At 36.7% G+C, this 26,316-nt stretch overlaps 1 protein-coding gene across 5 annotated transcripts in view; it reads right to left on the bottom strand.

The window, feature by feature from the left end:
• Positions 1-26,316, bottom strand: part of Col14a1 (collagen type XIV alpha 1 chain) — a 201,088-nt gene that overhangs the window by 123,709 nt on the left and 51,063 nt on the right. For all 5 annotated transcript variants that reach the window (XM_076835506.2, XM_076835505.2, XM_076835507.2 and 2 more), the window contains exons 6-13: positions 21,471-21,626; positions 20,512-20,631; positions 18,566-18,730; positions 14,548-14,709; positions 9,026-9,177; positions 7,751-7,880; positions 5,980-6,125; positions 2,910-3,039 (exon numbers count right to left, since the gene is read on the bottom strand). In XM_076835506.2, coding sequence (XP_076691621.1) covers positions 2,910-3,039; positions 5,980-6,125; positions 7,751-7,880; positions 9,026-9,177; positions 14,548-14,709; positions 18,566-18,730; positions 20,512-20,631; positions 21,471-21,626 — 1,161 coding nt within the window. The remainder of the gene's footprint in view (positions 1-2,909; positions 3,040-5,979; positions 6,126-7,750; positions 7,881-9,025; positions 9,178-14,547; positions 14,710-18,565; positions 18,731-20,511; positions 20,632-21,470; positions 21,627-26,316) is intronic.

Below are 26,316 nucleotides of genomic sequence, written 5' to 3'. Positions count from 1 at the left end.
CACAACCCACTTTTAATCCACCATCAGGGCTTTCAATAAATATCCAGATCGTGACCACTTCTCCTCGACGCCCACTGCTACTGACATGACGGAAGCCACTCTCCCCACATGGCTTAGAGCTCTCAATGGTCTCTAGCTGCTCACCATGAGTGGGCAGCCAGTGGGCTCCTGTAAAACTCAATGCCATATACGTTTGCTCCTCTGGGCAAATCTGTCCAAATAAGAACTCTAGTTCTTACAGTGACCATCTACCCCTCCATAACTGGCCCACTGCTGCTCTCTCTCCCACCATCCTGCCCTTGGCTCATGCCACTTGCTGGCATCTCCTCTGGTGCAGGAACCTCCAAGCACACTCACACAGGCCTCTGCACTTGCTATCCAGTCTCCTACGAGGCTCTTTCCCCAGGTACCTGCATGGCTGCTGTCCTCACCTCTTTCAGGCCTGGACACACACCACCTTCGTGCTGAGGTTTTCCATCCCGATGCTCCCCTAGCGATTTTCTCATTTTATGCTTTTCTCTGCACATTTTTTTTTTTTTGGTTTATTCTCCCTCCCCCCTCCCCACCTCTCTCCACCCTCCTCACCTATATTGAAATATCAGGGGATTGAAGAATTTCGCTTAATTTTGTTCCCAGCTCTGACTCCAATATATAATATACTCAATAAATATTCAAGGAATCAGTGAATAATTACCTGCCCTGGACAATCATACTGGCTTTTTGACACTAAATTAAAATTGAATACTCTCTTACTCTACTTTACTTTAATATTATTCAAAGAAATATTTCTGCAGACTCCTGGCTGTTAACTCCATAGCTTTTTTAACTTCTTCAAGGAACCTCTTCTGATTCAACATATTGAAAATTGTTCATAATATTTGAGAGTTTCATGAGACTTCAAGTATAGATTTCTAGTATCAATAAATGTTAACATTTATTGAGTACTTTCCATGGGTATGTGTGACACATAACATGTTATCCCATTAAACCTTTCATTAGACTGCAAGGATGAAGTTGTAATCATTCCCATTATATTGATAACTAAAGGGAGGTAGCTTGGTCAAAATCAGTTACTAGGAGCAGAAGACCAGTAAGAATTTAACCCAGGGAGTTGATATAGGAGCTGGTGATATTGACCAGTATGCTAGCTAATCTCTCTCTCTCTCTCTCTCTCTCTCTCTCTCTCACACACACACACACACACACACACACACACACACACACTCCACAATATCCAACGGTGCTGATAGAGCCAACAGAGGAAAAACTTTGAAGACAAATTTGACAATTACAGGCCATAGTCACAGGCATAATACTCCCTATCCCAAATGCCAATTCTTTCTTGAATGTAATACATACTGATTTCCTGCTAATAAAGAACTTATAGGAGTCAGTGACCTTCTTGATACTTAAGGGGCTAGAGAGAAAGTATAGGAAAGAGAAAAGCAATATAACAATCATTCTGCACACTTCACTCTACATTTTTTCTGCAATTCAGTTGTATTTGGTAACATAACAGAATAAAGTCCAGTTTCCTTAATACAGAAAAATGCCAGTCTCGGGGACTGTTACCCAGAACATCACCTTTAGTACCTCTTTTCTTTCTTTCTTTCTTTTTTTTTTAATCAAGTCAAGAGGTATATTAGATACTTTCTAGTAAGATTCATTTCTTTTCTTCTGTCCCTGTTTTGTTTGTTTGTTTGCTATTTTAATTGCATCAGACTTTCTCTGAAGTGTGAGAACACAGTATCAACTAACGTAGAATGAAGGTGTGAAAACATCTTTCCTTAGCATTAAACTTATGTATTTCCCAAGTAGAATTTCCAAGGCACTACAGAAAGTTGCTCTCATCTCTTCCCAAGGCCCAGAGTGGTGGAAAAGTACCCAGGGCCTCCTGAACTTTCCTATGTTTCAAAAGATGATGAATAGAACCATGTTTTCAGTAATTTATGGGAAGACTTATTAGTAAACCAGGGTAGTTACATAAACCAGACTATTGGCATATATTTAAAATATAGATAATGTCTAGATTTCCTAAAAGTATTATAAAGTCCATGTATTTACTAAAAATTAGCTATAGGATTGGGCCTGTAGCTCAGTGATAGAGCACTTGCCTAACATGTGCAGTACAGGGTTTGGTCCCCAACATGGCAAAAATCAACCAAACAAAAAGTCAAGACTAGCCTTGCCAAAAATTTCTTAGTCAACTAAAAAAAAAAAAAAAATACAATAATAGGCTCAGATAAAAGGATAGCAAAGATTTTTAGAAAAAAAAATTATTCATCTTGATATGTGGAAAACAGATATTGAGTAATTATGTGCTAAGTGCTTTCACATGTAGTACTATACTTAATCTCATATCAACCACATGTTGTAAGATATTGTTCTTCTTTTAATAGTTACGATATTTGCCCGTTGTCACCCAGCTGAAATACGACCTAAGCTAAAATTCCCATCCCAGCTGTTGTGATTTAAAACCCTTATAGAGCTCTTCTTTCTCCATCCAGAGTCAGCATTTGGATTCGGACAGAGACACAGGTGGAATTATCTGAAGGATACTCAAGTTCAGTTCTGATATCCATTTCACTCATTATAATACAAGATAGAAAAAATGCCTTTTCATGCTGGGGTTGTGGCTCAATGATCGAGTGTTTGCATAGCACGTGTGGAGCACTGGGTTCATTCCCCAGCACCACATTAAAAAAATACTAAATAATGGTATTATGTCCGTCTACACCTAAAAAATATATATATTTTTAAAAAATGCATTTCCTTCCCCTAGATAAAATACACATTTTTTTATATTACAATAGGTTTCTAAAAGATTTCAACCTAAACTGGTACTTCCAATCCTAACATTTATTTGAACTTTTATGACAGTATTTCATCAAAATGACTGAAATGCTCACATGTTGTTTCTTGTCCTGTAGCAGGATCACTGGCCTCTTCCCCAAACATGGCATAAACTGTGACTGTGTACTCCGTATTGGGGACCAACCCACTCAACTCAATGTCTGTGTGGGTCTCTCCAATTTTCATCTGAAAAGAACACATGTAATTAGATCATTTGCCAATGTGTTTATTCCTGCTGATCCAACTGGAACTTTCAAAGGTGAGGCTTTGTGGAATAAGACTTTGTATCTCCTCACAACCTCTATATCAAATAGGCTTCAGTCATCATTTTTTAAATTGTTTTGTATTTTATATTGGGAACACATAATATGGAACTACACAAAATTGAACATACCCATGCATCCTGTATTAGGATAACTCTTTGCATATGGAAAAATGGCAATTCCAACCAGAAGAACAATGTTGGGTATCTGGGCCCCAGAAGAGTGTGGGTGGAACTGAATCAGAAATATTCTGTAGAGATAAAAAGCCAGGCCAGCATGCTGGAGGCAGGGCTAAGCGGGCATCTGTCACTACTTGCTAATTCTAACCAGTACTCTGGCCAGATGCCCAGTTTTTACTTTGAGCTCAATTGAGTTGGGCTAGTTTTACCACTCCATTCAATATGAGGCATATCTGGTTGGATTGCAGGTCCCTTCTAGTGTTCAGAAATGATAAGCCCACCTTGATACCTGAGTTAACAATTTGCTTCTTGATTCTGACATACTATTTCTAATCTTTGCAGTTGGTCAACTAGCCAATAATCTCAGTTGTGCAACAACCAAGAGCCAATTGTGTGACAGGTTCACTTTATGTTTGGAAAGGATGAAAGAAAAAACTTCATAAACTGTCTCCAGCCCCACAACTACAAGTGTTACTGACAAGTTAGATTTTTAAACTTTTAAATATTACATCATATAACATGAGTGTGTAGAAAATAATATAATACACTCCAGTGTATCCCTTACCTCCTTAGTCAAATTCAAAATGAAAACTTTGTCATACCGATTTCAGTTCTTATTTTAGAAAGAATTAATATATTCAAATAAAACAGAAGTTCTTTCTCAATCTTTTGGAGATTTATATATATATATATATATATATATATATATATATATATATATATAATCTTTTTAAAATTCTGTACATATGTGTCTGAATCTATGGTCCTATATGTTTGACAAAACACATAAATGAGACCCTATCAACATGATCTTTTTATAATTTGTTATTTTTTCTCTGTCAATAATGTTTCAAGATTCATTGATGCATAGGGACAGATTTTACATTATTAATTCTTTTATTAGAGTCTTTTCTATAACTACATTACTGTTTTCCATTCCTCTACCCATGGTCATATTAGTTCTTTGTCAGGTTTTGTCCTGACCAAGTAGCCTCACTGAAAAAAGGTTTTGAAAACACTTCCCTATGATACATATCCAGACAGCATGTATCTTTAACAGATAAATATTTCAAGATATCCTCCAAAGCGGCTGCAGCAGCTTCCACACCTGCAGCAGTAGAGGAGTGCTTGTCTCCCATATGCTCACCGCTGCATGCTGTTATCAGACTACTTCACTAGTCTGTTGGAATCATTGCTCCTTTAATTATGATTTTTCTCTTTTCTAGTGTAGCTAAGCATCTTTCCAGCATCATTTTTAACTTTTTCTTCTACCAAAACAATTAAGATCAACTTTACATCTGAATGAAAAACATTTTTTAAGTCTTGGAAATAAGAAAAGGCAGGTGACTAATGCTCTGTTCTGAATACTCAGATTCACCATATTTTTCACTAATTTTTGCTGATTTCAACCAGCAGAGGCAGATTTTAAACAATCTTAGAGAACCAAATTCCAAATTGCCTCTCTTCTCTCTGGTCAAGACACTTCTTCTTTTTTCCATAAATGTTTGCATTCTAACAGTCCCCCGACCTCATACATTAAAAATGAGTCCTGAGTACTGAAAGAAATAATTTAGAAATCAAATATTCATGATTTAAAATAAATGCAAAATTCATACCAATGAGATATATTTGTCTATGTCTCAAATTAGTAAAAAAAATAATGATTCAGTATTCATGGGTGAAATAACCACTTATGAACTGTATATTGTAAGACAAATTATATAAACTTCCTCTAGAACCATCTGGTAATATCTAGGATAAGCTTTAATAATTTGCATGCCCCTTTGAAAAAAGAAACTTCGTTTCTGGGAATCTATCCCAAGGAAATAACTGGGAAATTATGCAAAGATTCACAATTATGCAAAGAATGTTAAGAACGTCAAGCATAATTTATACAAGTTATCTCTTATGTCCAATAATATGAGTATAAACACAATCTGTACAAACCAACAATGGATACTATAAATGCAAAATGACTATATAAAATATTCTCTAGTGGTACAGACAGATATTCACATTAAATGAGATGAAAATAACAAGCTACAAAACTGCCTTCATTTGTTGTATTAAAAATGCATTTGTGGGACTGGGGTTGTAGCTCAGCGGTAGAGCACACGCCTAGCACATGCGAGGCGCTGGGTTCGATCCTCAGCACCACATAAATAAATAAATAGGTAGATAATATATAGATAGATAGATAGATAGATAGATAGATAGATAAAGGTATCGTGTCCAACTACAACTAAAAAAAATTTTTTTTTAAATGCATTCGAGCCAGGTGTGGTGGCACATTCCTGTAATCCCATCAGCTTAGGAGGCTGAGGCAGTAGGATCAAGAGTTCAAAACCAGCCTCAGTAATTTATCAGAGAACTGAACAACTCTGTGAGCTCCTATCTCTAGAAAAAAATACCAAAAGGGGGCTGTGGATGTAGCTCAGTGGTTAAGCACCCCTGCATTCAATCTCTGATACCCCCCAAAAAATGCATTCATAAGACTGTTAGCTAAATGTTAATAAATCATTATCTCTAGATAGTAGGATTACAAATAATTTTTTTCTTGTTGTTAATCTGAATTTTTTAAGTTCTATACACTCAATTTTATAGAATATATATATAGAGATAGATAGATAGATATCTTTAAAAAGTCAAAGACTCTAGGACTCCAGTAGGACACAGAGGGTTACCTCTTTTTCATCCCCAGCCAGGCCCTCTGTGAGAGGAGCATAGAGGATCAGGTATCCTGTGGCCCCAGGAACTGCATCCCATCTGACACGCAAACTGTTTTCGGTCACATCGTATAGTTCAAGGTCAGAAGCCATGGGTAAAGCAACTGCAAGAGGAGATTCATTTTAATGTTCAGCTATTTATCAAATATAAGAAAGTTGTAATTTTGAGGATTGGTCTCTGTGTCCTCTATTCTGTACCATTGGTCCACCTGCCTGTTTTGGTACCAGTACCATGCTGTTTTTGTTACTATTGCTCTGTAATATAGTTTGAAATCTGGTATCGCTATACCGCCTGATTCACACTTCCTGCTTAGAATTGCTTTTGCTATTCTGGGTCTTTTGTTTTTCCATATGAAATAAGAGTTTGTGAGGGGAAAGGGAAAAAAACAAAAACAAAAACAAGGGAGAGAATTAAACAACAGCAGATGGGGTAGAGAGGGAAGATGAGAGGGAAGGGGAGCGGGGATAGTGGGGAATAGGAAGGGTAGCAGAATACAGCAGTCATTAATATGGTATTATGTAAAAATGTGGATGTGTAACCGATGTGATTCTGCAACTTGTATTTGGGGTAAAAATGGGAGTTCATGACCCACTTGAATCAAATGTATGGAAGATGATATGTCATGAGCTTTGTAATGTTTTGAACAACCAATAAAAAAATAAATAAATAAATAAAAATGTTCAGCTATTTATAAGTATCCTTGAGAAAAATGGAATAACCAAGAAATAAGGTTGGCCATGTTGAAGCAGGAGGCAGAAAGGGATAAGTTGCAAGCTCCTAGCTTAATGCTAATGACAAACACGAAATGTTGTTTTCAAATATAATTCTATATCCTTCAAAATGTGGCCCTGCCTACTTTTCTCACCACGCTCGCAAACTGAAAACTTTGCTTACACTTGCAAACTTTTGTTGATGTGTCTACAGCATTTCATTGCATCAGTGTGCTTATATGTCCTTGGTTTGCATGCCCACCCCTTACTAGACTAAAACATCCTCGAGAGCAAGGATGACCACTCAAACATTTCTGCAAAGTCGAGGCATAACACCCACCCTACAGATTCTTGTCAGCCATAAATCCAAAAATGTATAGAGAATGATTATCACAGTGCCTGGAATATTGTTCTTAGTGTTCTTTAAATTGTTACTGCTCCATCAGAGGTAGATATTCTTAGACAAAATTTTCAGAGTGTCTGTCATGTAGTAGAAATTCATTATTTGAAATTATTAAAAGAATGCTTGATCTTTTTAAAAACAATATTTCTTCCCATCATTCTTCCCATGAGTTGTGTATCTTGTGTGTGTTGTTTATATGTGTTATCATGGTCATAGTATTCAGAATCTGGTTATGACAATGATATGAACAATGAAGAAAGATGCAACATGATTTTCTTGGTAGTCTACTGGACAGAAGAGCCATAGAACTCTCACTCTACTTCTACTGACAGACTCTAACACAGTTCCTGGCTCCTAAGAGCCATCTGTTTAATAAATAAATGAATGTTTCTGCACCCTTTACCACCAAGGTTGCTCTCTCCTAAACATTCCAGAGAGTTATAACACCCATTTCCATATGTGGCACTGAAAAGCAGCAGCTACATCATGGGACCTGTACCACTATTTCCTATGAATTTGCCTTAGGATATATACCAGTACAACCTGAGCAGCCTGATGTAGGAAGGCCACCTAAGCAGTGGCCAAGTGAGAAGTGGTGTAGGATTAAATACGTACGTGTGGTTTCAGTTCCTCGTAGGCCTTCACTAGCAGTGTGAGCATATATTGCAAATACCGCTACTTGATATTCAGTCAAAGACATCAAATTTTTCAACACTGTGGAAGATAAGCTTCCATCCACCACCACCTGTTTGAAGAACAGTTTGAGAGTTTGAGGAATGAGAGTATGGGATATCTCATATGCAGAACTACAACCCAAAAGGCAAAAGTTTCCCCAGCAAGAAACATTTCATTGGCTATTTTATTATCTGTAACACATCCTCCTTACTCTTATGGCCACCAACTCTCCTTAAATTACCACATAAAGTGAAGCATCTTTTATGGAATGTGGCCAAAGTCATTTGTTAGTTCTTATCTAATGGAAATTGTGTCACTCCTGAGATAATCATTATCCTACTCATATCCACTACATAATAGGAGACAAATTATTTTTTTCCTTGGAAATTTGGGAAGCATCTGAAAGGTTTATTAGTCATGAAAAAGATAGAATGATTGGAAGCACTCTGGTTGTTTTTCTGACCAAATGATTTACTTCTTATTTTTAATACTTGAAAAGAAAAAAATTTGCAAACCCTGCCATAAAAATAATAATACAGAAGAAAATTATGAAACTTGCCGAGGTCAATCAGAGGTTAGAACAACAAAAGGAGATGGGGATTTCACCATGTTTTAATTAATTCCCTGTGAACAGCTGTATCAAAAGTAGGGATTGGGAAGGACCCAATCATCTGGCAAAAGGTATTCTCTTCTGTGTTGGCCAACCCCTGAAAAATGCTGGCCACAGCTGTTTTATTATGACTTTTTAATTGCACTGATCTCTACAAACGTTAGGAAACTCCAAATCCTGGAGGACTTGTCCATCATATCACCTCATAATTTGAAACACACAGACTTCATTCACTAGGACAGAAATCTCATTACTCCCAAGTAGGAAAAAAATGAATGAATATCAAAAGAGGTGCTGGCCAGATAATTGGCCCCTGATAAGTTTTACTTTAGAACTCACTAGCTTTAAGAAGAAGAATAAGCTAAGTTAGACATGCATACCTGATCAGTCCTGAGAGTTATTTGATGGAGGGATAAGAGAAGAAGATGGAACCACCATAATTCAGAGAGATGGGAGAACAATGTAGACACATAGAAATGTACTTCAAATGATTCAAAATATTAGTGACAGAATCGACTTTCAGATATACATAGGTCTTGTTCTCATTATTATAGAAGACTTCAGAGAACTGAAAGTATAGCTTAAAAATACTGTTTCCTTCTTACCTCTTGTGGTTTTCCACCTCTGGTGGGATAATACACAACTCTGTATTTTTCCACTTTTCCTGGGGCATGAGTCCAGTTAACCATAAAGCTTCTGGCTGTGACTTCAGAAGTAATCAACTCCGTAGGTGGCCCAATGGTGGTGAGGGCTGAGGCTAAAGCAAAGAAATATATCAAATAAACCATTTTCCCAAAGTTATCCCTGTAAGCCTAACAAATTTCATTAGTCAGAAATGACTGTTGCTTTTGTACTACCTCTTATATTTTTTGTCTCTAGGTAAGTTGATACAATAATTAATGTCTGTAATAGTTCATTCAAACCTTTTAGTGTCCATTAGATACTATGCACAATGCTAGGTTCTGAGGGTACAAACGTAAATAAGACACAGTCCTTGACTCCCAGGAATGTTCTTAAAGACATTTAAGAACATTGTTAATAAATAATAAAGTGAGCATTAATTGAACATGTGTGCAATCTAAAGATATCCTTCTAAGTTCTTCATAAGTATTATCTATTTCATTCTAAGTAGTTACTAATATCATTCACATTTTGTAGCTGAGAAAACCAATGCACAAGAAAGATAATGAATTTGATGAAGATCTCATCAATAGTAAGTCTTAAAGCTGAGAATGGTATCTGGGCTTCCTGGAGCATGTGTTTTTTAGAAGAAGATGATACAACCTCAATCATAAAGGCTTAAAGAAATGTCTGGTATAGAAATTTAAAAAGAAGAAAAAGCAAATAATATATATTAAATGCTTACTCTGAGTCAAAATACTAGATAAGCATTTTGTGCATGTTATATACATGTTAAAACAAATAGTTCTATAAAGACTTTGGATGTGTAAAATTCAAATGGAGAAAGAATAAAAGGTGAAAACAAGAATAACAAGTTTGACTTTTAGGATTTCTCTATACCTTTAAGAGCACTTACCCAAGGGACTTTAATAACCACAAAAATTTTGAACATTAACTATGACCAGGAACTGTATTGCATGCTTTATCATCAACCACATGTAGAGTTCTTCTGTGTGCATGAGAAGCTGGGATCTAAAGTAGTCTTACTCTGAAGTCCAGAGAAGTTTGTTCAGGATCCTACTGCTTAGACACCCAACCCAATCCTAAGAGATCTGGCCCAGAGAAAAGGGGATGACAGGCAAGAGAAGGACATGAGCCAAATAGAATCATATCACATTCCTGGATACAATAGAGGCAGGAAACAAAACCAGACTCTTAAAATAAGACTTCAACGTTGGCCCCTCTTCCAGATCACATAAGCCAGGTACAACCTGCAGACCCATGATATCATGATGGGCGAATGTTAAAAATCCATAATGAATTTGTTCCTGGGAAGACAAAGCAGATGTAATTTTCTCTATTCCTCCTTCAGAGTATAACTTAAAATTCTGAAAATTGCATGAGAGACAAGCAGAAGAAGACACTGAAATTAGAAGAAAGGTAGGAAGCAGGGGCCTGGGAGACTGCAGGACTCAAGTGGTGTCCCAGGGGTGAGTTTCCTGTTTCTTTTTTGCTCATATATTCTAGTCATGGAACTAAAGTATCTGTCAACCCAGAAACATCAAAAGATAAAGACAAAAGAAAGATGCTGCAACAAAGTCAGCTTCCCAAGACAGAAAATTTTTAGGCATTAACTACTCCCGAAAACACTACGAAAAAGCTGTGTCCACACCATCCATGACAGCAAAGATTAAATGGGGAGTCAGTGCTTCTACCCTTTCTTTGCTATAATCAACATCTCCTCATCCCTGCACCCCAGTCAGGGTGGTCCATGGAGTAATAAATCCTTTCTACCACACCCTTACCTGTGATATCAGTGGAGACCACATAAAGGGCCTGCCTGGTCTTCTAACCAGGGCCACCTCTTCACTCTGGAGGGTGTCAGGATGACCTAGTGGTGACTCAGAGCTTTTACCACTGTTCAGCAGTAAGGAGGTCATTTTCACAGCAGTGTTGGTGAAAGCCACCCAGGGACAAATAACGAGGCACTCCTGCTCCTCTACTAGGGTGGCATTAGTGGAAGGCTAGTAAATAGCCTCTTCTTCTAAGATGTTAAAGGAGACCTAGTCAGGAACCTGGACTTCTACCCCTACCTAGCAAAAGTGAAGCAGTGCCCCTACCTCCCTTGCCAGAGCAGTACCAGAGGAAACCAGATAAATCAGAGTCCAGTCATCATCGGATAATTCAATGCACAATTACAAACAACTGAAACAAATGAAAAAATTAAAACTCTCAACAAAGAAATAGAAAATCTTAGTAAAAAGTACATAATATGAAAAGGAACCAAGTTGAAATTTTGGAAATAAAAAAATGTAACAACCAACATTTTTACAAAAAGTTAATGAACGCAACAGCAGCATAAACTTGATTGATAGAATTACCTGATCTGAATAAGAGAAGAAAAGTAGACTTAAAAAATTAACAAAGCCTTAAAGATATGTGGGACTATAATGAAATACCTATTCATATCAGATTCCCAAAGGAAAAGAGAAAGAAGTCCGGGCTGAAAAAGGACTTGAAGAAATACTACATCTCCAAGGCCCTAATTTGACAAATCACACAAACTATAGATTCAAGAAAATGATTATACCACCCCCAAACAAGACAGACACACAGAAATTCATACTAAGATATACTATAATAAAACTTTGAAAAACTAAACTCAAAAAAAAAATCTGATAAGTAATGAGAGAGAAATGAGACCTTTCCTAGAAAAGGAGAACCATTTGAATGACAGATTTCTCATCAGAAACCAGAAGGAAGAGGCACAACACTTTTCAAGTGTTGAGAGAAAAGAACTTTCCAACCAGACCCCTATATTGAGCAAAAATATCTGAAATTAGGGGAAAACCAAGGCATTCTCATATGGGGGAAATTTAAGAGAATTTATCACCAACAGACATATCCTAAAAGAATGGCTAAAGAAAGTTGTCTAAACAGAAAGAAAATGATTTAAAAAGAAGAAAACCTAGATCCTCATGATGAAAGTAAAAATACCAGAAAGTATAAAAATAAGGAAGTATGATACATTTTACTTCTCTTGGGTTTTCTAAATTATGTTTGATGGTTGAAGCAGAAAATATAAAATTTCCGATGTGCTTCTCTATATATACATAAATATTTAAGACAATTACATGATACACAGACATGGTGATAAAGGGACTTGAAAACAGGTATGGTTTCTACTCCTATACCATCAAAATAAGAAAGGTATACTATAATACCTTGAGACATCAGAGTAATAATAAAAGAATACTCTGAAGAACACACACATTAATCCTACAAGCCTGATGAAATGGATTAACTCTTTGAAAATCAGAAAATTTCTTCCTACAATTGAGAATCAGGCAAAGATGCTTACTTACAACTGTTATATTCAATCAGTATGAGTAATTATAGCAAATGCAATAAGGCAAGAAAAGGAAATAAAATTTATAGAGATCAAAGGAAATAAAAATTATGGCAAATAAACTTGCATATTTGCAGATGATTTTATACATAGAAACTCTCTAAAATCTAGAGAAAAACTTCCAGACTACTTAACAAGTACAAATCAGAAGATCATAGCATAAAAAAAATCAACTTTATTTCTCCTTATAATCAATGAACATGTGGACACTGAAATTAAAAATACAATCAAAGGGGCTGGGGTTGTGGCTCAATTGGTAGAGCATTTGCCTTGCATATATGAGGCACTGGGTTCAATCCTCAGCACCACATAAAAACAAATAAATAAAATAAAGGTATTGTGTCTGTCTACAACTGAAAAAAAATTTAAAATACAACCAAAATCACCCAAATAAAATTAAATACTTAAGTGGAATTCTAACAAAACCTGTATAGGATATAAGTATATGAGACACATAAGTCCTGAAAATTATAAAAAGCTGATGAAAGAAATCAAGAATGTCTAATAAAGAGGCACAAATGTATTCACTGATTAGATGACTCAACAAGGTAAAAATGATTCTTCTTCCCATATTGATATTTGGTAATTGATATTTGATAATTGATCATTGATTTATTGTAATTCCTATCAAAATCTCAGTAAGATTTTTTATAAAGATTATTCTAATACTTAATGGGAAGGCAAAGGAATCAGAAGAGTAAAAATGGTTTTTAAAAAGAATAATCAAGTAGGAGAACTCAATTCTACCCAATTTCAAGACTTAGTATGTAGCTACAATAATTCAAGATGGTATTGGAAGAGGGTTAGACAAGTAGATTTAGTGCACCAGACCAGAGAACTCTGAAATAAACCCACACACAAAAAAATTATTCAACTTGAAAATGGACAAAAGACATAAAGAAACATTTTACCAATGAAAACATACACAGGAAGAAATAAGTATGTGAAAAGATGTTCTTTAGCCATGAGGGAAATGAAAATTAAAACCATAGTGTTGCATCTCTCCACACCTCTCAGAAGAGCTAAATTTTAAAAAGTAGTAGCAATAACAAATGTTGTGACAATGCACAGAAACTGGGTCACTTATACGCTGCTAGTGAGAGCAAAAAATGCTACAGCCACTCTGGAAATAGTTTGGCAGTTTCTTAATGAAAACTAAACTAAATATGTTACTAGGAAATGATCCAGCCATCATACTCCTGGGCATTATTCCAGAGAAACAAAAACTTATGTTCATTCGAGAAACCAACACACAAGTAAACAAACACAATGTGTTCATGGACTGGATGAGTCACAAACACATACACAAACATTCACAGCAGCTTTATTCACAGTAGCGGAAAGCTGAAAAGAATCCAGATATCCTTCAATGTGAGAATGATTTAACAAATTATGACACATCCATACCAGGGAATATGACACTGCAATAAAAAGGAAAGGGCTGTTGACACATGTAACGACTTAGAGGAATTTCTGGGGAATCATTCTGCATGGGGAAAAAATGTGCCTAAAGATTATATATTGCATAATTTCACTCACATAATTTTAGAAATAAAAGAAAATTAGAGATGGGGAACAATTTGGGGGGAAAGAGTTTGGGAAGGATGCTAGTCAGGGTGGTTATAAGTGGGTAACAGGAGCCACAGTTGCGGTGATGGAAATGTTCTGTACCTAGACTGTACCACCGCTTGTGATATGGAGGCTATAGTTTTTGTAAGATGCTACCATTGGGGGAAACTGGTAAAGAATGCACTCTCTATGTATTATTTTTTACAATTGGATGTGAATGCACAATTATCCTAAGACTTAAAAGTTTAATTTTAAAAACATGATGGTAAAAAAAAAATTCAATTTAATTTAAAAACTGTGGTGGTCTAAATGGAACACTATGGAGAAAAAAAAATCTAGTGGTCATAGCAGCCCTCCATCAGCCCTACAACGTTTGTCACAATGCTCCCTGTCTACTCTGATGAGTTAGGACCAAAAGGAGCCTTAAGAAGCTTGAAAGTAGGAATAGCGAGGGTTTTTATAGTCTGGCAGAGACTTTGTGCTTGACGACACTCACATCCCTGGGACTGTGCTCTGTCACCCACTTGCCTTTAATTTCCCGGTCCTGTTCTTCCACCCTGGAACACACGGTCCTCGTCAGGCTCTCCACCACCGTGTGCATCAGATCGAATTCGGCAACGTTGTACACGTGCGTGCTGTCTGGTTCTGAGGCGATTTCCTGCAGCTCGTTCAGGTCAGCGTTTTTCACCCCTGGCATTGAGCACAGCAGGGACAATGGTGACCTTCATGTCTCATTGGAAAGAGCAACTGCAGGGGGCTTGGCTTGACCCAGGCTGTTCATTTTGATAAGTAATGAAAATTTTTATTTTAAATTAAAACACATGCATGCTGGGTGTGGTGTTGCACACCTGCAGTCCCTGCTATTCAGGAGGCTGAGGTGGAAAATTCTCTTGAGCCCAGGAGTTTGAGGCCAGCCTGGACAATGTAGGGAGTTCACATCTCAAAAGGATGAATGAGCCCACCATGGTGGCACAGGCCTATAATCACAGTGACTCAAGAAGCTGAGACAGGAGGATCAGGAGTTCAAAGCCAGCCTCAGCAAAAGCGAGGCATTAAGCAACTCAATGAGCCCCTGTCTCTAAATAAAATACAAATAGGGCTGGGGACATGACTCAGTCAAGTGCCCCTGAGTTGGATCTCCAAAACTCCACTCCCAGCCATCCCTGCCTGCCAAAAAAAAATTCACATTTATCAAAAGAAATGAATGATTAAATAAATACATAATAAATGTATTTGAAATAAATTGAAAAATGAAAAATATACCTAAATCTTCTATGTCATAACAGGAAATAATAGCTTTGATTCTCTAACAAAGAATGTATATAGAAAGAAAATAAACAAGAAAGGGCCAGAGTAAGAATATGGATTGTTAACAAAATGAAAGCTATTATGTGCCTGTGTCCTGACAAATGGCAGCTGGGACTCCTATCTCAGGTCCCGACTGGTTACACTTCCCCTGCTGATAGACTTGCAGGCTTAGAGTCAGTCGAAAGCATCTGCTACTTTAAAGAGACATGTTTCATGTCAGATTGTTTTTTAAAAGTCAGCTTCTGAAGCCTTTTTTTTAAATGATTAGATAGTAATTTTGCTCAGAACATCCTAACAGGAAGATCATTTAATGAAACTAACCTCTGCTTTCATGAATACTGCAGAAGCAACAGTAATTAAACCAGGACTCTATACTATCAAAGCTTCTGGTTTAAATTTCTGTGAAATAAGGTTACTTAAATTGAGAGATATTCCTAGAATGAAAATCACATACATTTAAAATTATTATTATATAGGAGTGAGCCAAGAGAAAGCTTAGGGGGAATTTGTTTCTAGCATATTCAAAAACAACTTGCTGCCTAATAACCACTGAAATTTTCCTTGTGCAAAAAGGAAGTTCCAGTCCTTCCACAATATCTACTGAATTCCATTATCACAGGCCAAGCAAAATCCTGAGTCTCTGTAACATAGCAGGGAACAGAGAAGGGCAGAGAGCAGTGGACACTAACACTTGGAAGAATGTTTACTATGCCCGCAGCATTGAGTATTTTACATATATTAATATGTAAATTATTACATATTAATAATAAGCTGTGGGGTCAGCATTATTGTTTCTGCCAACTTCCAGATGAATAAATATGCAGAGAGTTTAATTCACTTGCTGGAGGTTACACAGCTAGTGAATGTACAGCTTGGATTTTATTATGCCATGCTCCATCACAAAAGAGTACATGCTAAAATTAGTAAAGTTTTACCACTGCAATTAGAGGTAGAAAAGGAGAGGTCCAAGGTTAGGTTTTATGGGTATTAAGGTAGATTTGTCTTCCCCAAGCTTTAACAGACAAGAAGGGTTTCTTTATAAATCCCTGTCATTTCAATCATCTGGAAGTATTAAAAGGAGGTAGTCTGGAAGCAAGGAAGAGAGATGACCTGAAGCAACATGAATTACTTCTTAGATGCCTAGCCGTGCCAAGTAACTTAGCTGTCAGTCTCGACATATTGAGTAACAAAGCACTAGTTGTCTCTGAACTTTTCTCTTTAGAAGGTTTTAAGATAATAAATACAGATGATTTCCAGGTAATTTCCAGAGAAAAAAAATAATACAAGTCATATCTGGATGAATTGACTTAAAAGTTTTGTTTAAAAACTCATCCATTCATTATTAACAAGAGAAGAGAATGGAGTGTAAACACACAAGCTAATCCCCCATGAGTTTAAGTCTTCTGTAGAGATTTCCTTTATTGGATGAAAGGACAAGAAAATAAAAAATAAACCTCTGTGATGTTTTTTGCCTGAGGATTTATTCTAAAATGCACATATGATTCCATATTAATTGAGTGCACAACTGAAGCAATCAGCCATGGGTGCTTTCTCATGACACTCAGTTGAAACTGACAAGTTTGGACTCATAAGAATATTTTAAGAAACATATCCTGAAATTAATCAATCTTCCTTTCTGAATAAAATAGTTTGCCTTGCAACTGCATGGAAAAGAAAGAAAATGGTGATAGTGACTTTGAAGGAATTTATTGTGTAAGGATTTTGCACCACACCACAATGCCTAAAACACAGCCGAAAAGCAAATACTTCTTGAATAAAACATTCCAAAATTCACATTTTGAGCAGCAAACCAATAATGGGCCAAAGGAATTTTTACTTTCATTGATAACGCTGAAAGATGTATTGTGGTAACTTCAGAATGATAAATGTTAATGCCAAGAAAGTTTAAATTAAGTTCCTCATTTATTTTAAGGACTGAAGTTATCATATAGTTAAAAGTCACTTAGATTATTGTCCATTTAAGTTCCATAAGTGTGCTAGTAAATATGGCAAATATTTAACAGTCCTCTTTCTGCCCAGATTTGTGATGTTTGCCAATCACTGCAGTATACATACGTAACTATGATTTATTTCAAACTATCCAAGTGAGGTCACAGGATACTGATGTAGGAAGAGATGTGCACAATTGTTTCTTGCAAACTGGTCTCAGCCACTCCTGCAGACCACTGAGATACAACACTGCCTTCCCCTCCACAAAACACAAACACATTAAAGTAATAAACTTATAATTTACTGAAACAAAGTTGGAACACAATACATTCTTTTCCCCCTAGATTTTTTTATTCTATGTTCTGTGAATGGCAAATATAACCATGCCAACTCTATAGGATAAGATGCCTCACTTATCTGCATAAAAATAATATGCTTCTCTTACATGTATCTTTCATGAGAATTTGGATTTTTAATACTAAGGGTAATATGGCTATTTTAGAAATCCTTGGGCCATCAAATCATTCCATAAGCATTTTCTAAACATTTGTTTTGTGTCGAGCACTGGATTAGGTGATAGGAATGAAGAAGATGCAATCTTCCCCCATAAGGAACCCATTGCTTAGAAATGCTATAGAGATAAGAAAAAGAGAGGAAAGAACACAGTTTCTACAACTTCTGCAGCTGTTCTTAGACTGTTCTTGGCTGGACACTAGTGAAAAACAGATACCAAACACAGTATGTCTGTCCTAATTGATATATAACTCCAAGTGGAGTTCATTGCACAAATTAATGGGTTTCACATGACATTTCCACATTGAGGATATCATGCTTTGGTCATATCTACACTTCCTTTTAAGGGGTTAGTTTCAAATCAGTAATACTGCATATCTAGAACTCCAGGCTTTCTTTAAATAGCTGCAGGACATTAATTCCTTGAAAATAATAAATTGGTTTTGCCCTAGACAATCAAAAAAGAGATAAACTGATCCTAAAGAGAATGTCCTAACTAATTAAATGGTATCAGACATGCACCTGACCTTTTATGTCAATTCATGTTTTTCATGTGTTATGGTCAATATCCCATCTAGAGGTCCTGTCACTGTGCAGTACATGACAGTTTGCAACACTCTCATTTTAAATGCAAGGAAGTTGAGATCTAAGAACAGCTGACTGTGAGAACCAGGACTAGAAAGCACTCCGGTGTATGGCTTTCCAGGAACTGACCCTTGCATTGCATAACAAATGAATCAGTGGGTGTCTCGGTCCACAGTGGAAGAACACATACCTATAGCAAACAGTTCTACACCAGACTCACGAAGGTTTCTAGATGGCGGAATAATATCATCTTGAGATTTTCCATCTGTGATTAAGATGCCAATTTTGGAAACTCCAGTCCTTGATCCTGCTTCTGGTTTAAAGCTATTTTCAAAAATGTAGCTCAAAGCAAGACCTGGGAGGAAAACAAAGAAAAATCAACACAAAGCTACTGTCTCTAATCAAAAGCCTTCTGATCTGAAAAATGTAACCACAAGATGCATAACTTATTGAGCTAAAAGATGTTTTATTAGATGTTGAATCTTCATTTTCAAAATGACCTTGTGCTTGACATATCTGAAGAAAAACTAAAATCCATCAGAATAAAGGCAATAAAGTAACTGAATAGTGCATCTTTGAGATAGACTATTATATACTCTTAATTGAATATATTGACATAGAATAATGCACTTCACTTATTCAAATGATAACAAAATACCTCTCCTACGTCTATCTTTCATGTGCATTTTGATTTTTAATACTAAGGGTACTGTTGCTATCTTAGAATTCCTTTAGTCTATCAAATCATTGCACAACAATTTGCTGGACGCTTGTTCTGTGTCGAGCACTAATGATAGGAATGAAAAATGAAAGTGACACATGACTTGCTGTTAGTCTACAGCTATGTTCAAAAATGTAGTTCAAAGCAAGAGCTGAGAGGAAAACGAGGAAAGATACCGTCCCAGTGGTTTCACCCCCAGATGAGAGGAATAAATAGAGAAGATTCCTGGCCTCTGCCTGCCACTGTGGGCTTTCACAATATTTTACTTCATAACTGTAGATGCAAAGACACTGAATTCATGGCAACAGATGCTAACAGAGCTTATGTTCAAGAAAAACAAACCTTTATTCTTATGATGAAACAATAACTCCCACACATTAGTGACTGTCCAAAATATTATCACTACACTTTCAATTTTGTTCATGATGTTCTAAGAAGCAAAAATTTCTCTCTCCCTTTATTCCTTCCCCTCTTCTCCCACTCCTCTCTGCTCCCCCACACACACAAGTAATGGGAACATATCTAAAATCATAAAACTCCTACCTTCTGAGACAATTTCCATTCACAAAGAAATAAGAAATACTGCAATACTGTTACAGCATTTGTGCTTAATAAACTTCCATTTTATTAACAAAAATTCTGCTACATTTTGCATCAAAATAGCAAAGAATTATCAAGATTTCAGTGGTTTACCAAAAAGTTAATAAGAGAATCTTCATTATTGAAGCTGAGTATCTATATCATGTGTTAGACAATAACTTGTACTAGGGTTAAAATAAGAAGAACAGGGCTTGAGGTGCATGCAGCTCCATGGTACAGCACTCGCCTAACATGCATGAGGCCCTGGGTTCAGTCCCAGCCCACAAAAAGTTATAATAATAATAATAATATAATTATAATAATAATTACAAACAACAAAACTACACAAACCCTTTGGATAATTGTAATGTCAATATTATTATATTAATCATTTTTCAAAAATACTAATGAGCCAAAAGTCCATAAATATTTTCTTGATAACTACTGATTTCAGAATAAGGGCAAAAAAAAGTATCTTCTTTAAAAATAAGAGAGAAATTTGTTTTAATTTAAGAGCCAGGATGAATATACATGAAAAGAGGGGGAAAGAAAGGAAAATGAACTAATGAAGGCCAGCAGGCTGCTGGCCTGGGTGATTGCTTTATTTTCTTCTAGCCCAATCAACCCCTTACAGGGACATGAAGTTCCTATAGCAGGACAAATGAGAGGTCTGGGGTTTAACTCTTACCACTGAGTTCAAAGAGCTACCTAAGAATTACAGGTGCTGTTTGGTTAAAAAAATCAGTATGCTAAGTCTTTAAAAGTAGCCAAATATGGTAATACAACTATTCTTTGGAAATAGATGTTGCTTAAAATGTGGATTGAGAAAAACATACCTGTTAGGGTATTCCCTCCCTTGTATGGAAGGTTCCGGACAGCTTCAATCACTTCATCTTTGGTGTTGAAGGCATTCAAGTGCCATTCTATTCTGGGGTCACCACTATACTGTGCAAGGCCTGGAAAAGATGAGAAATCCCACAAGCAATGATGTGTTGCTCAAGAATGTCACAGACCAACCACTCAAGAAATCAGAAGGGGTGAGGGCCTAATTTTGTACAACATTTTCTTTTTCTTGGCTTGACTATAGACTTTCAAAAAGAATTCCTGACATCAATTAAAGAAATTAAGTTTATGTATGCAGGAGTAGAAGGAGGGTACAAATTTTCTAACCCTCTAGAAGTTAGCACCTAATTAGGTATTTGACATTCAAAAGAAAAAAAATCCCTGGTCACATATGTGGATAAAAGGTCTAGAATTATTTTTTCATATTAAATCTAAAAGGAATGATTTTCCTCAATTTTTCTATTTAAATATGAGTTAAACTATGAGACTTTATATTATAAAAATACATTATTTTATTATATATAATATTACTCAAAGATTTGTAATTTTTTGCTTTTAATCTTGGCTAGCATTAACTTAGCAAAGATTATCTTGTACAATAAAACTAATTCTATTTTTTTCAACATTTCCCTGGATTCAGCTATCTTTTTTTTTTTTAAATAAAAGCTGCTATGTGACAAAATCATAAATAGGCTATACCTTTAAAACTTTATTATTGTTATTAATAGAGAAGATTCTGACTTTTCAGAAAATTAAAATGTATTCAATAATTAATGGGATGATATTGCCATAGCAAAAATTAGTTAGGAATAAATAGTTATTGATCCAAACATGCACTTTAAGGAACATCAGTATAGTTGCTACTGTAATTCTAAATAAAAGGCAGTTTGTAGAGTTTTCCAGTGGTTTTATACTGATAGCTGACTAGTATTGTCAGTAACAGAAGATATACCAATTCGTGTCTTCTCTGAGCCCACATTGAATGCTGTAACCAGGTTTTCCAAGAAAAGCCGAACCAGTCTGAAGTTGAATCTTCCAATACTCCAAGAACCATCAACCAAGATTACAATATCAGCAATCGCTGGAGTTTCACAGAAAAATTTCACTTCTGTGAAGCAAAAACCAGAAAAGCACACATGTTAGTTACTGTTGGAACCTCTAAAAGACTTTCTTTTAATGTCTCTCAAATAACAGTGCTAAGGTTACAATAAAGTTCCCATTAAAGCAGTCATCTTTTTACAACCCTGCCCTTAGATGCATTCTTACTAGGAAAAAATTGTGGTAACGGTTGGCAGCAGAGTCAGTGTTCTGGAAATAGTTAGCAAAATACTGGCAGGTTCCTGCCAACCTGGCAACTCGTCCTTCTGGGTGTTTTAGAAAGTAGTGTCTGTACAAAATCATCCAACTTTGGGCTCTGGCCTGCAGATTCTTTCCAGGAAAGGTCTTAGCAACACCAGTGCAGGTCAGTCCGCCAAGATGGGAAGATGGCCAGGAAGCCAAAAGGTGGCACTCCTAGTCTGGTAAGTCTATGCTGGAGGAAGTGATAGGAAAGAGAAATTTCCCCAAATTCAAGGAAAAGTCAAGGCCAAGCATTTAATCTAAGAAAGGTACACAGACCTCTGCTAAAGTAGAAAGTTTTCTGGAGAAAGAAAATTGGAATACAACCCAAGAATTTCCTCTAATTCCAAAAAAAAAAAAAAAAAAATGTATATTGTCCAAGCAAGATTCTCTCCTTGATAATTATCTAAGTAATTGACTTTCTTTTGTTGGTGGCGGGTACCAAGGATTGAACTCAGGGGCACTCAACCACTAAGCCACATCCCCAGCCCCATTTTATATTTTCTTTAGGTCTCACTGAGTTGCTTAGCACATTGCTTTTGCTAAAGCTGCCTTTGAACTCGCAATCCTCCTGCCTCAGCCTCCGGAGCCTCTGGGATTACAGGCCTGCACCACCATGCCCGGCTAAGTAATTGACTTTTTAAATGGCTCTATGAAGACTCTAGATCATGATCCAGAAAAGGATGCCCAGTGACTGGAGTGGCATGACAGAAGCTTGTCCACCAGAGAATGTCCCCCACCCACAGGAATCCTGGGAGATGAGAGTAACCGGCCATGTTTTTGCTACAAGGAGCAGGCTGCTTGACAAGCTGAAAACCACCACTACTGTTCACAGACAGCCAGCATGAGGGAATACTCTTGAAGTGTTTTACAAATCCTTTAACACGTCATGGTATTTTTAGTGCCTTTAGGAGCATTGCATCATACTCTAGTCTGTGTTTCCAAAGCACTGCTTGACTCGGCGGCAATTACACATTAAGAGAGGAGATCACGCTGCGTTTGTGTATGTGTGTGTGCATATGTGTTTATCCACTTTGTCTCTTGAAGGCCTAGAAAATCCCTACTTAGTTTGTTTCCTTGGTATATATCCAAAGAACTTAAAATCAGCATCCTACAGTGACATAGCCACATCAATGTTTATAACAGCTCAATTCACAATAACTGAGCTATGGAGCCAATGTGAGGGTCCTTCAACAGATGAATGGATGAAGAAAATATGATATATTTATACTATAGAATATTACTCAGCCATAAAAAAATGACTTTATGAAATGTGCCAGTAAATAAATGGATCTGGAGACTATGGTACTGAAATAAGCCAGTCCCCCCAAAACCAAAGGTCCAATGTATTCTCTGATATGTGGAAGCTAACCCACAATAAAGGTGGGGGCAGTGAAGCGCATTGGATGAGACAAAGGGGAATGAAGGGAAAGGAGGGAGGAAAGGAAAAAGAAAGACAGCGGAATGAATCTGACATAATTTTTCAATGTTCATATATGAATACACCATAGTGAATCCCACCATTGTGTACATCCACAAAAATAGGGTCCTAATTAGAATAAGATACAGTCCATGCTCGTATAATTACATCAAAATGAATTGTACTGTCATAACTAAAAGGACCAATAAAAAAAACTTAGGGTTATACCCACTGGAAGATGGGCATTACTCTCAAATTTCAAACTTTAGTTGTTAAAAGGCATTGTTAACCATGTACGTCCTGCTAACTAATTAAATTTGTAATATGAAAAAAAGACAAAAAAATATTTAAAATATAATTTGTATATTGAAAACCAAAGCACAGGTGTGTTAAAAAACAAAACCAATATGTTTATAACCTAAAGAAAAATAGCTGAACTACTATGGTTGGCATTGGCAGCTTAATATGCCTTTGCACCTACCATACCACTTTGCCTTAAAGGGTCTCGGGTTGTTTTATTTTCCAGAAATAAATATGCGTGGAACATCTAGATACTTTTACCAGATGGGGGGGGGAATATATTTGCCAATGAAACACTCCAGTCTCCTATGGAGCTCAACAGTACACCTCACTCCAAAAGTTAATAGTTTATATTTTTTTGGCAATAAATTCCCATTTTTTTAATAAAAGAAAGCTACCAGCTTTGTATCTGGGAGTCAGCCCTACTGTAACAAACCAAGAAAAGTCTAAAATGGAATACTGCCACGAATCATGGGATAAAAATTAATGTGGGTTTTGGACATAAGCAGGGAAAATTGAGGTCTGATTAAGCTTTAAGGACCCATTTCTTTAATTTTTTTTTTTTCTGGGGAAAGCCTACTCCCAAATGAAGAGTAGTTCTCTTCCAAAACTGCTAGAAATACTCACACAATTGTTAAGGAACAATGCAGAAAACCTCTTAGAAAGAAACACTTTCTGTTTATGTGGAAGAGGAGTAAGAAAACTGGTATTTTATGTCTTGAAAAATGATCTCCAATAAGAATGTTCTGTTTATTGAGCACATTGAAGTCATAGTAACTTAGAGATATAAATAAGATCTAGCCCAAGTAAGGTATAAAATTAACTGACTATAAAACAAAAGATAACTTTAATAATACTAAAATTTTAAAAGTTGTTCATCAAAAAACACCTTAAAATAAAAAAGATGAGTTCAACTGGAAAAATGCCTGTGTAATATGTAAAACCAAAAAAGAATTTATATTAAGAAACATAAGCAGATTTTATAGAGAACAGAAAATACACATGGCCAATAAATGAATGTAGAGGGTTTTCAAGATGGCAGAATGGAGGTCATTTTCCTGGCTGCTCTGTGGTGTGAAACCCAGAAAGCAGATAGGCAGCCCCTCAGCAAGGTGGGTGAACAAAAATGGGGCTGGGGGTGGGGTTATCCTGGAATTTAATACTGTATATTCAAAGCAGATTAGGGACTCAGGAAGTTAGATATAATAAGGAAGAAATCCCCAGCGCTACAGCTGCCACTGCAGCCAGAGGCAGGAGCCACAACAGTCCCTCTGTGAGCAAAGTGGAAGGAAAAGGGAATTAAAGAAACCCATATTTTTAGGAGGCCTGAGGCATGTCTGGGTAAGGAGAGTTTAGAGATCAGAGACACCGTCTGACTAAACTGAAAGGCACACTGAACACAATATCCTTTTGTGGGGGACAGGGGGAGCCCCATTTCCCCCACCTGCATGTGGAGGAGAGAGGAAGGAACTATTTTGAAAGCACAGCACAGTGGGCAGCAGCTGGGGGAGCCGATTCCTGGCAAACCTGAGTTTGGCCCAGTATATAGGCCTGGTAAACCAACATTGCACTACACAGAATGTGCCTAAGTGACCAGGAGAAAATCAAACATGGAGAGAGGTTTACACAGGAGACAGTTGATCATATAAACCCATCTGGCTCTCCCCTCCCCCTCTAATCCTGCCGCTTTCAGGACCAGCTGGAAAAATACCTGTGTAATCTGTTAAACCAAGAAAAAGAATTTATATTAAGAAACATGAACAGATTTTATAGAGAATAGGAAATATGCGTGGTCAATAAATGAATGTAGAGGGTTTTCAAGATGGCAGAATAGAAAAATAGAAAAGCACCTGGCCAGGAATTTGAAAGGGCAGGGTTGGAAGAGATTGAGTTTGGAAAGTGAACCCACCCGAGACCAGAAAATGTGGGGGCTGCCGATGATCCAGTGGACTAAGAATTGGCTCCTCCACCACATGAGTGGAACCAGGGGGTGATCTCTGGGATGCAATCTTCCAGTGTGCACTTGCAACTGCTGGGCCCTGGAAGTGTGCAGATTTAAAATCTCCAGACCAGCGGGAATGGTAGTGCACACCTGTCATCCTCGCAGCTTGGGAGGCTGAGACGGGAGGATCACGAGTTCAAAACCAGCCTCAGCAATGGCAAGGCTTGCTAAGTAAAACTCAGTAAGACCCTGTCTCTAAATAAAATACAAAATAGAGCTGAACGCAATATCCTTGTGTTCAAAGAGATGTAGCTCAGTGGTTGAATGCCTCTGAGGTCAATCCCCGGTACTTAAAACAAACAAACAAACAAAAATCTCCAGACCAATTGGCATTCAGCAAAGAGCCTGGAGTATACCTAAGCCTAAACCTTGACTCCAGAAATTCTGCCTATAGGATAACCTCTCTTTTCTAACAAACCCCCAACCCCAGGGTGGAGCAAGCATCACACTCCAGACAACCCCACCTATCACTTCTGAGAGGGAAACTGAAAATCCTTTGAACTCCAACAGAGACGATTCTTTAACTTTTCATCAAGATTTTTCCTTTTTTCTTTTCTCTGTTTAATTGATCTTAATGGTTCATAGCCATTTATACACATTCACATTTGTTTTTTTATCTTATTATTATTTCTAGCATTTCTGAAGCCATTATTTTATGGATCATTTTTTATGAAGACTAGGAAGTTTGATTCATATATTTCAGTTTTGCTTTGTAGTCTATTATTTTTATTTTTAATT

Source organism: Callospermophilus lateralis, chromosome 16 (genome assembly GCF_048772815.1).
Source record: "Callospermophilus lateralis isolate mCalLat2 chromosome 16, mCalLat2.hap1, whole genome shotgun sequence".
NCBI lineage: Eukaryota > Metazoa > Chordata > Mammalia > Rodentia > Sciuridae > Callospermophilus > Callospermophilus lateralis.
The sequence above is the reverse complement of the archived record's forward strand: the minus strand, read 5'-3'. Positions and strand labels throughout refer to the sequence as shown.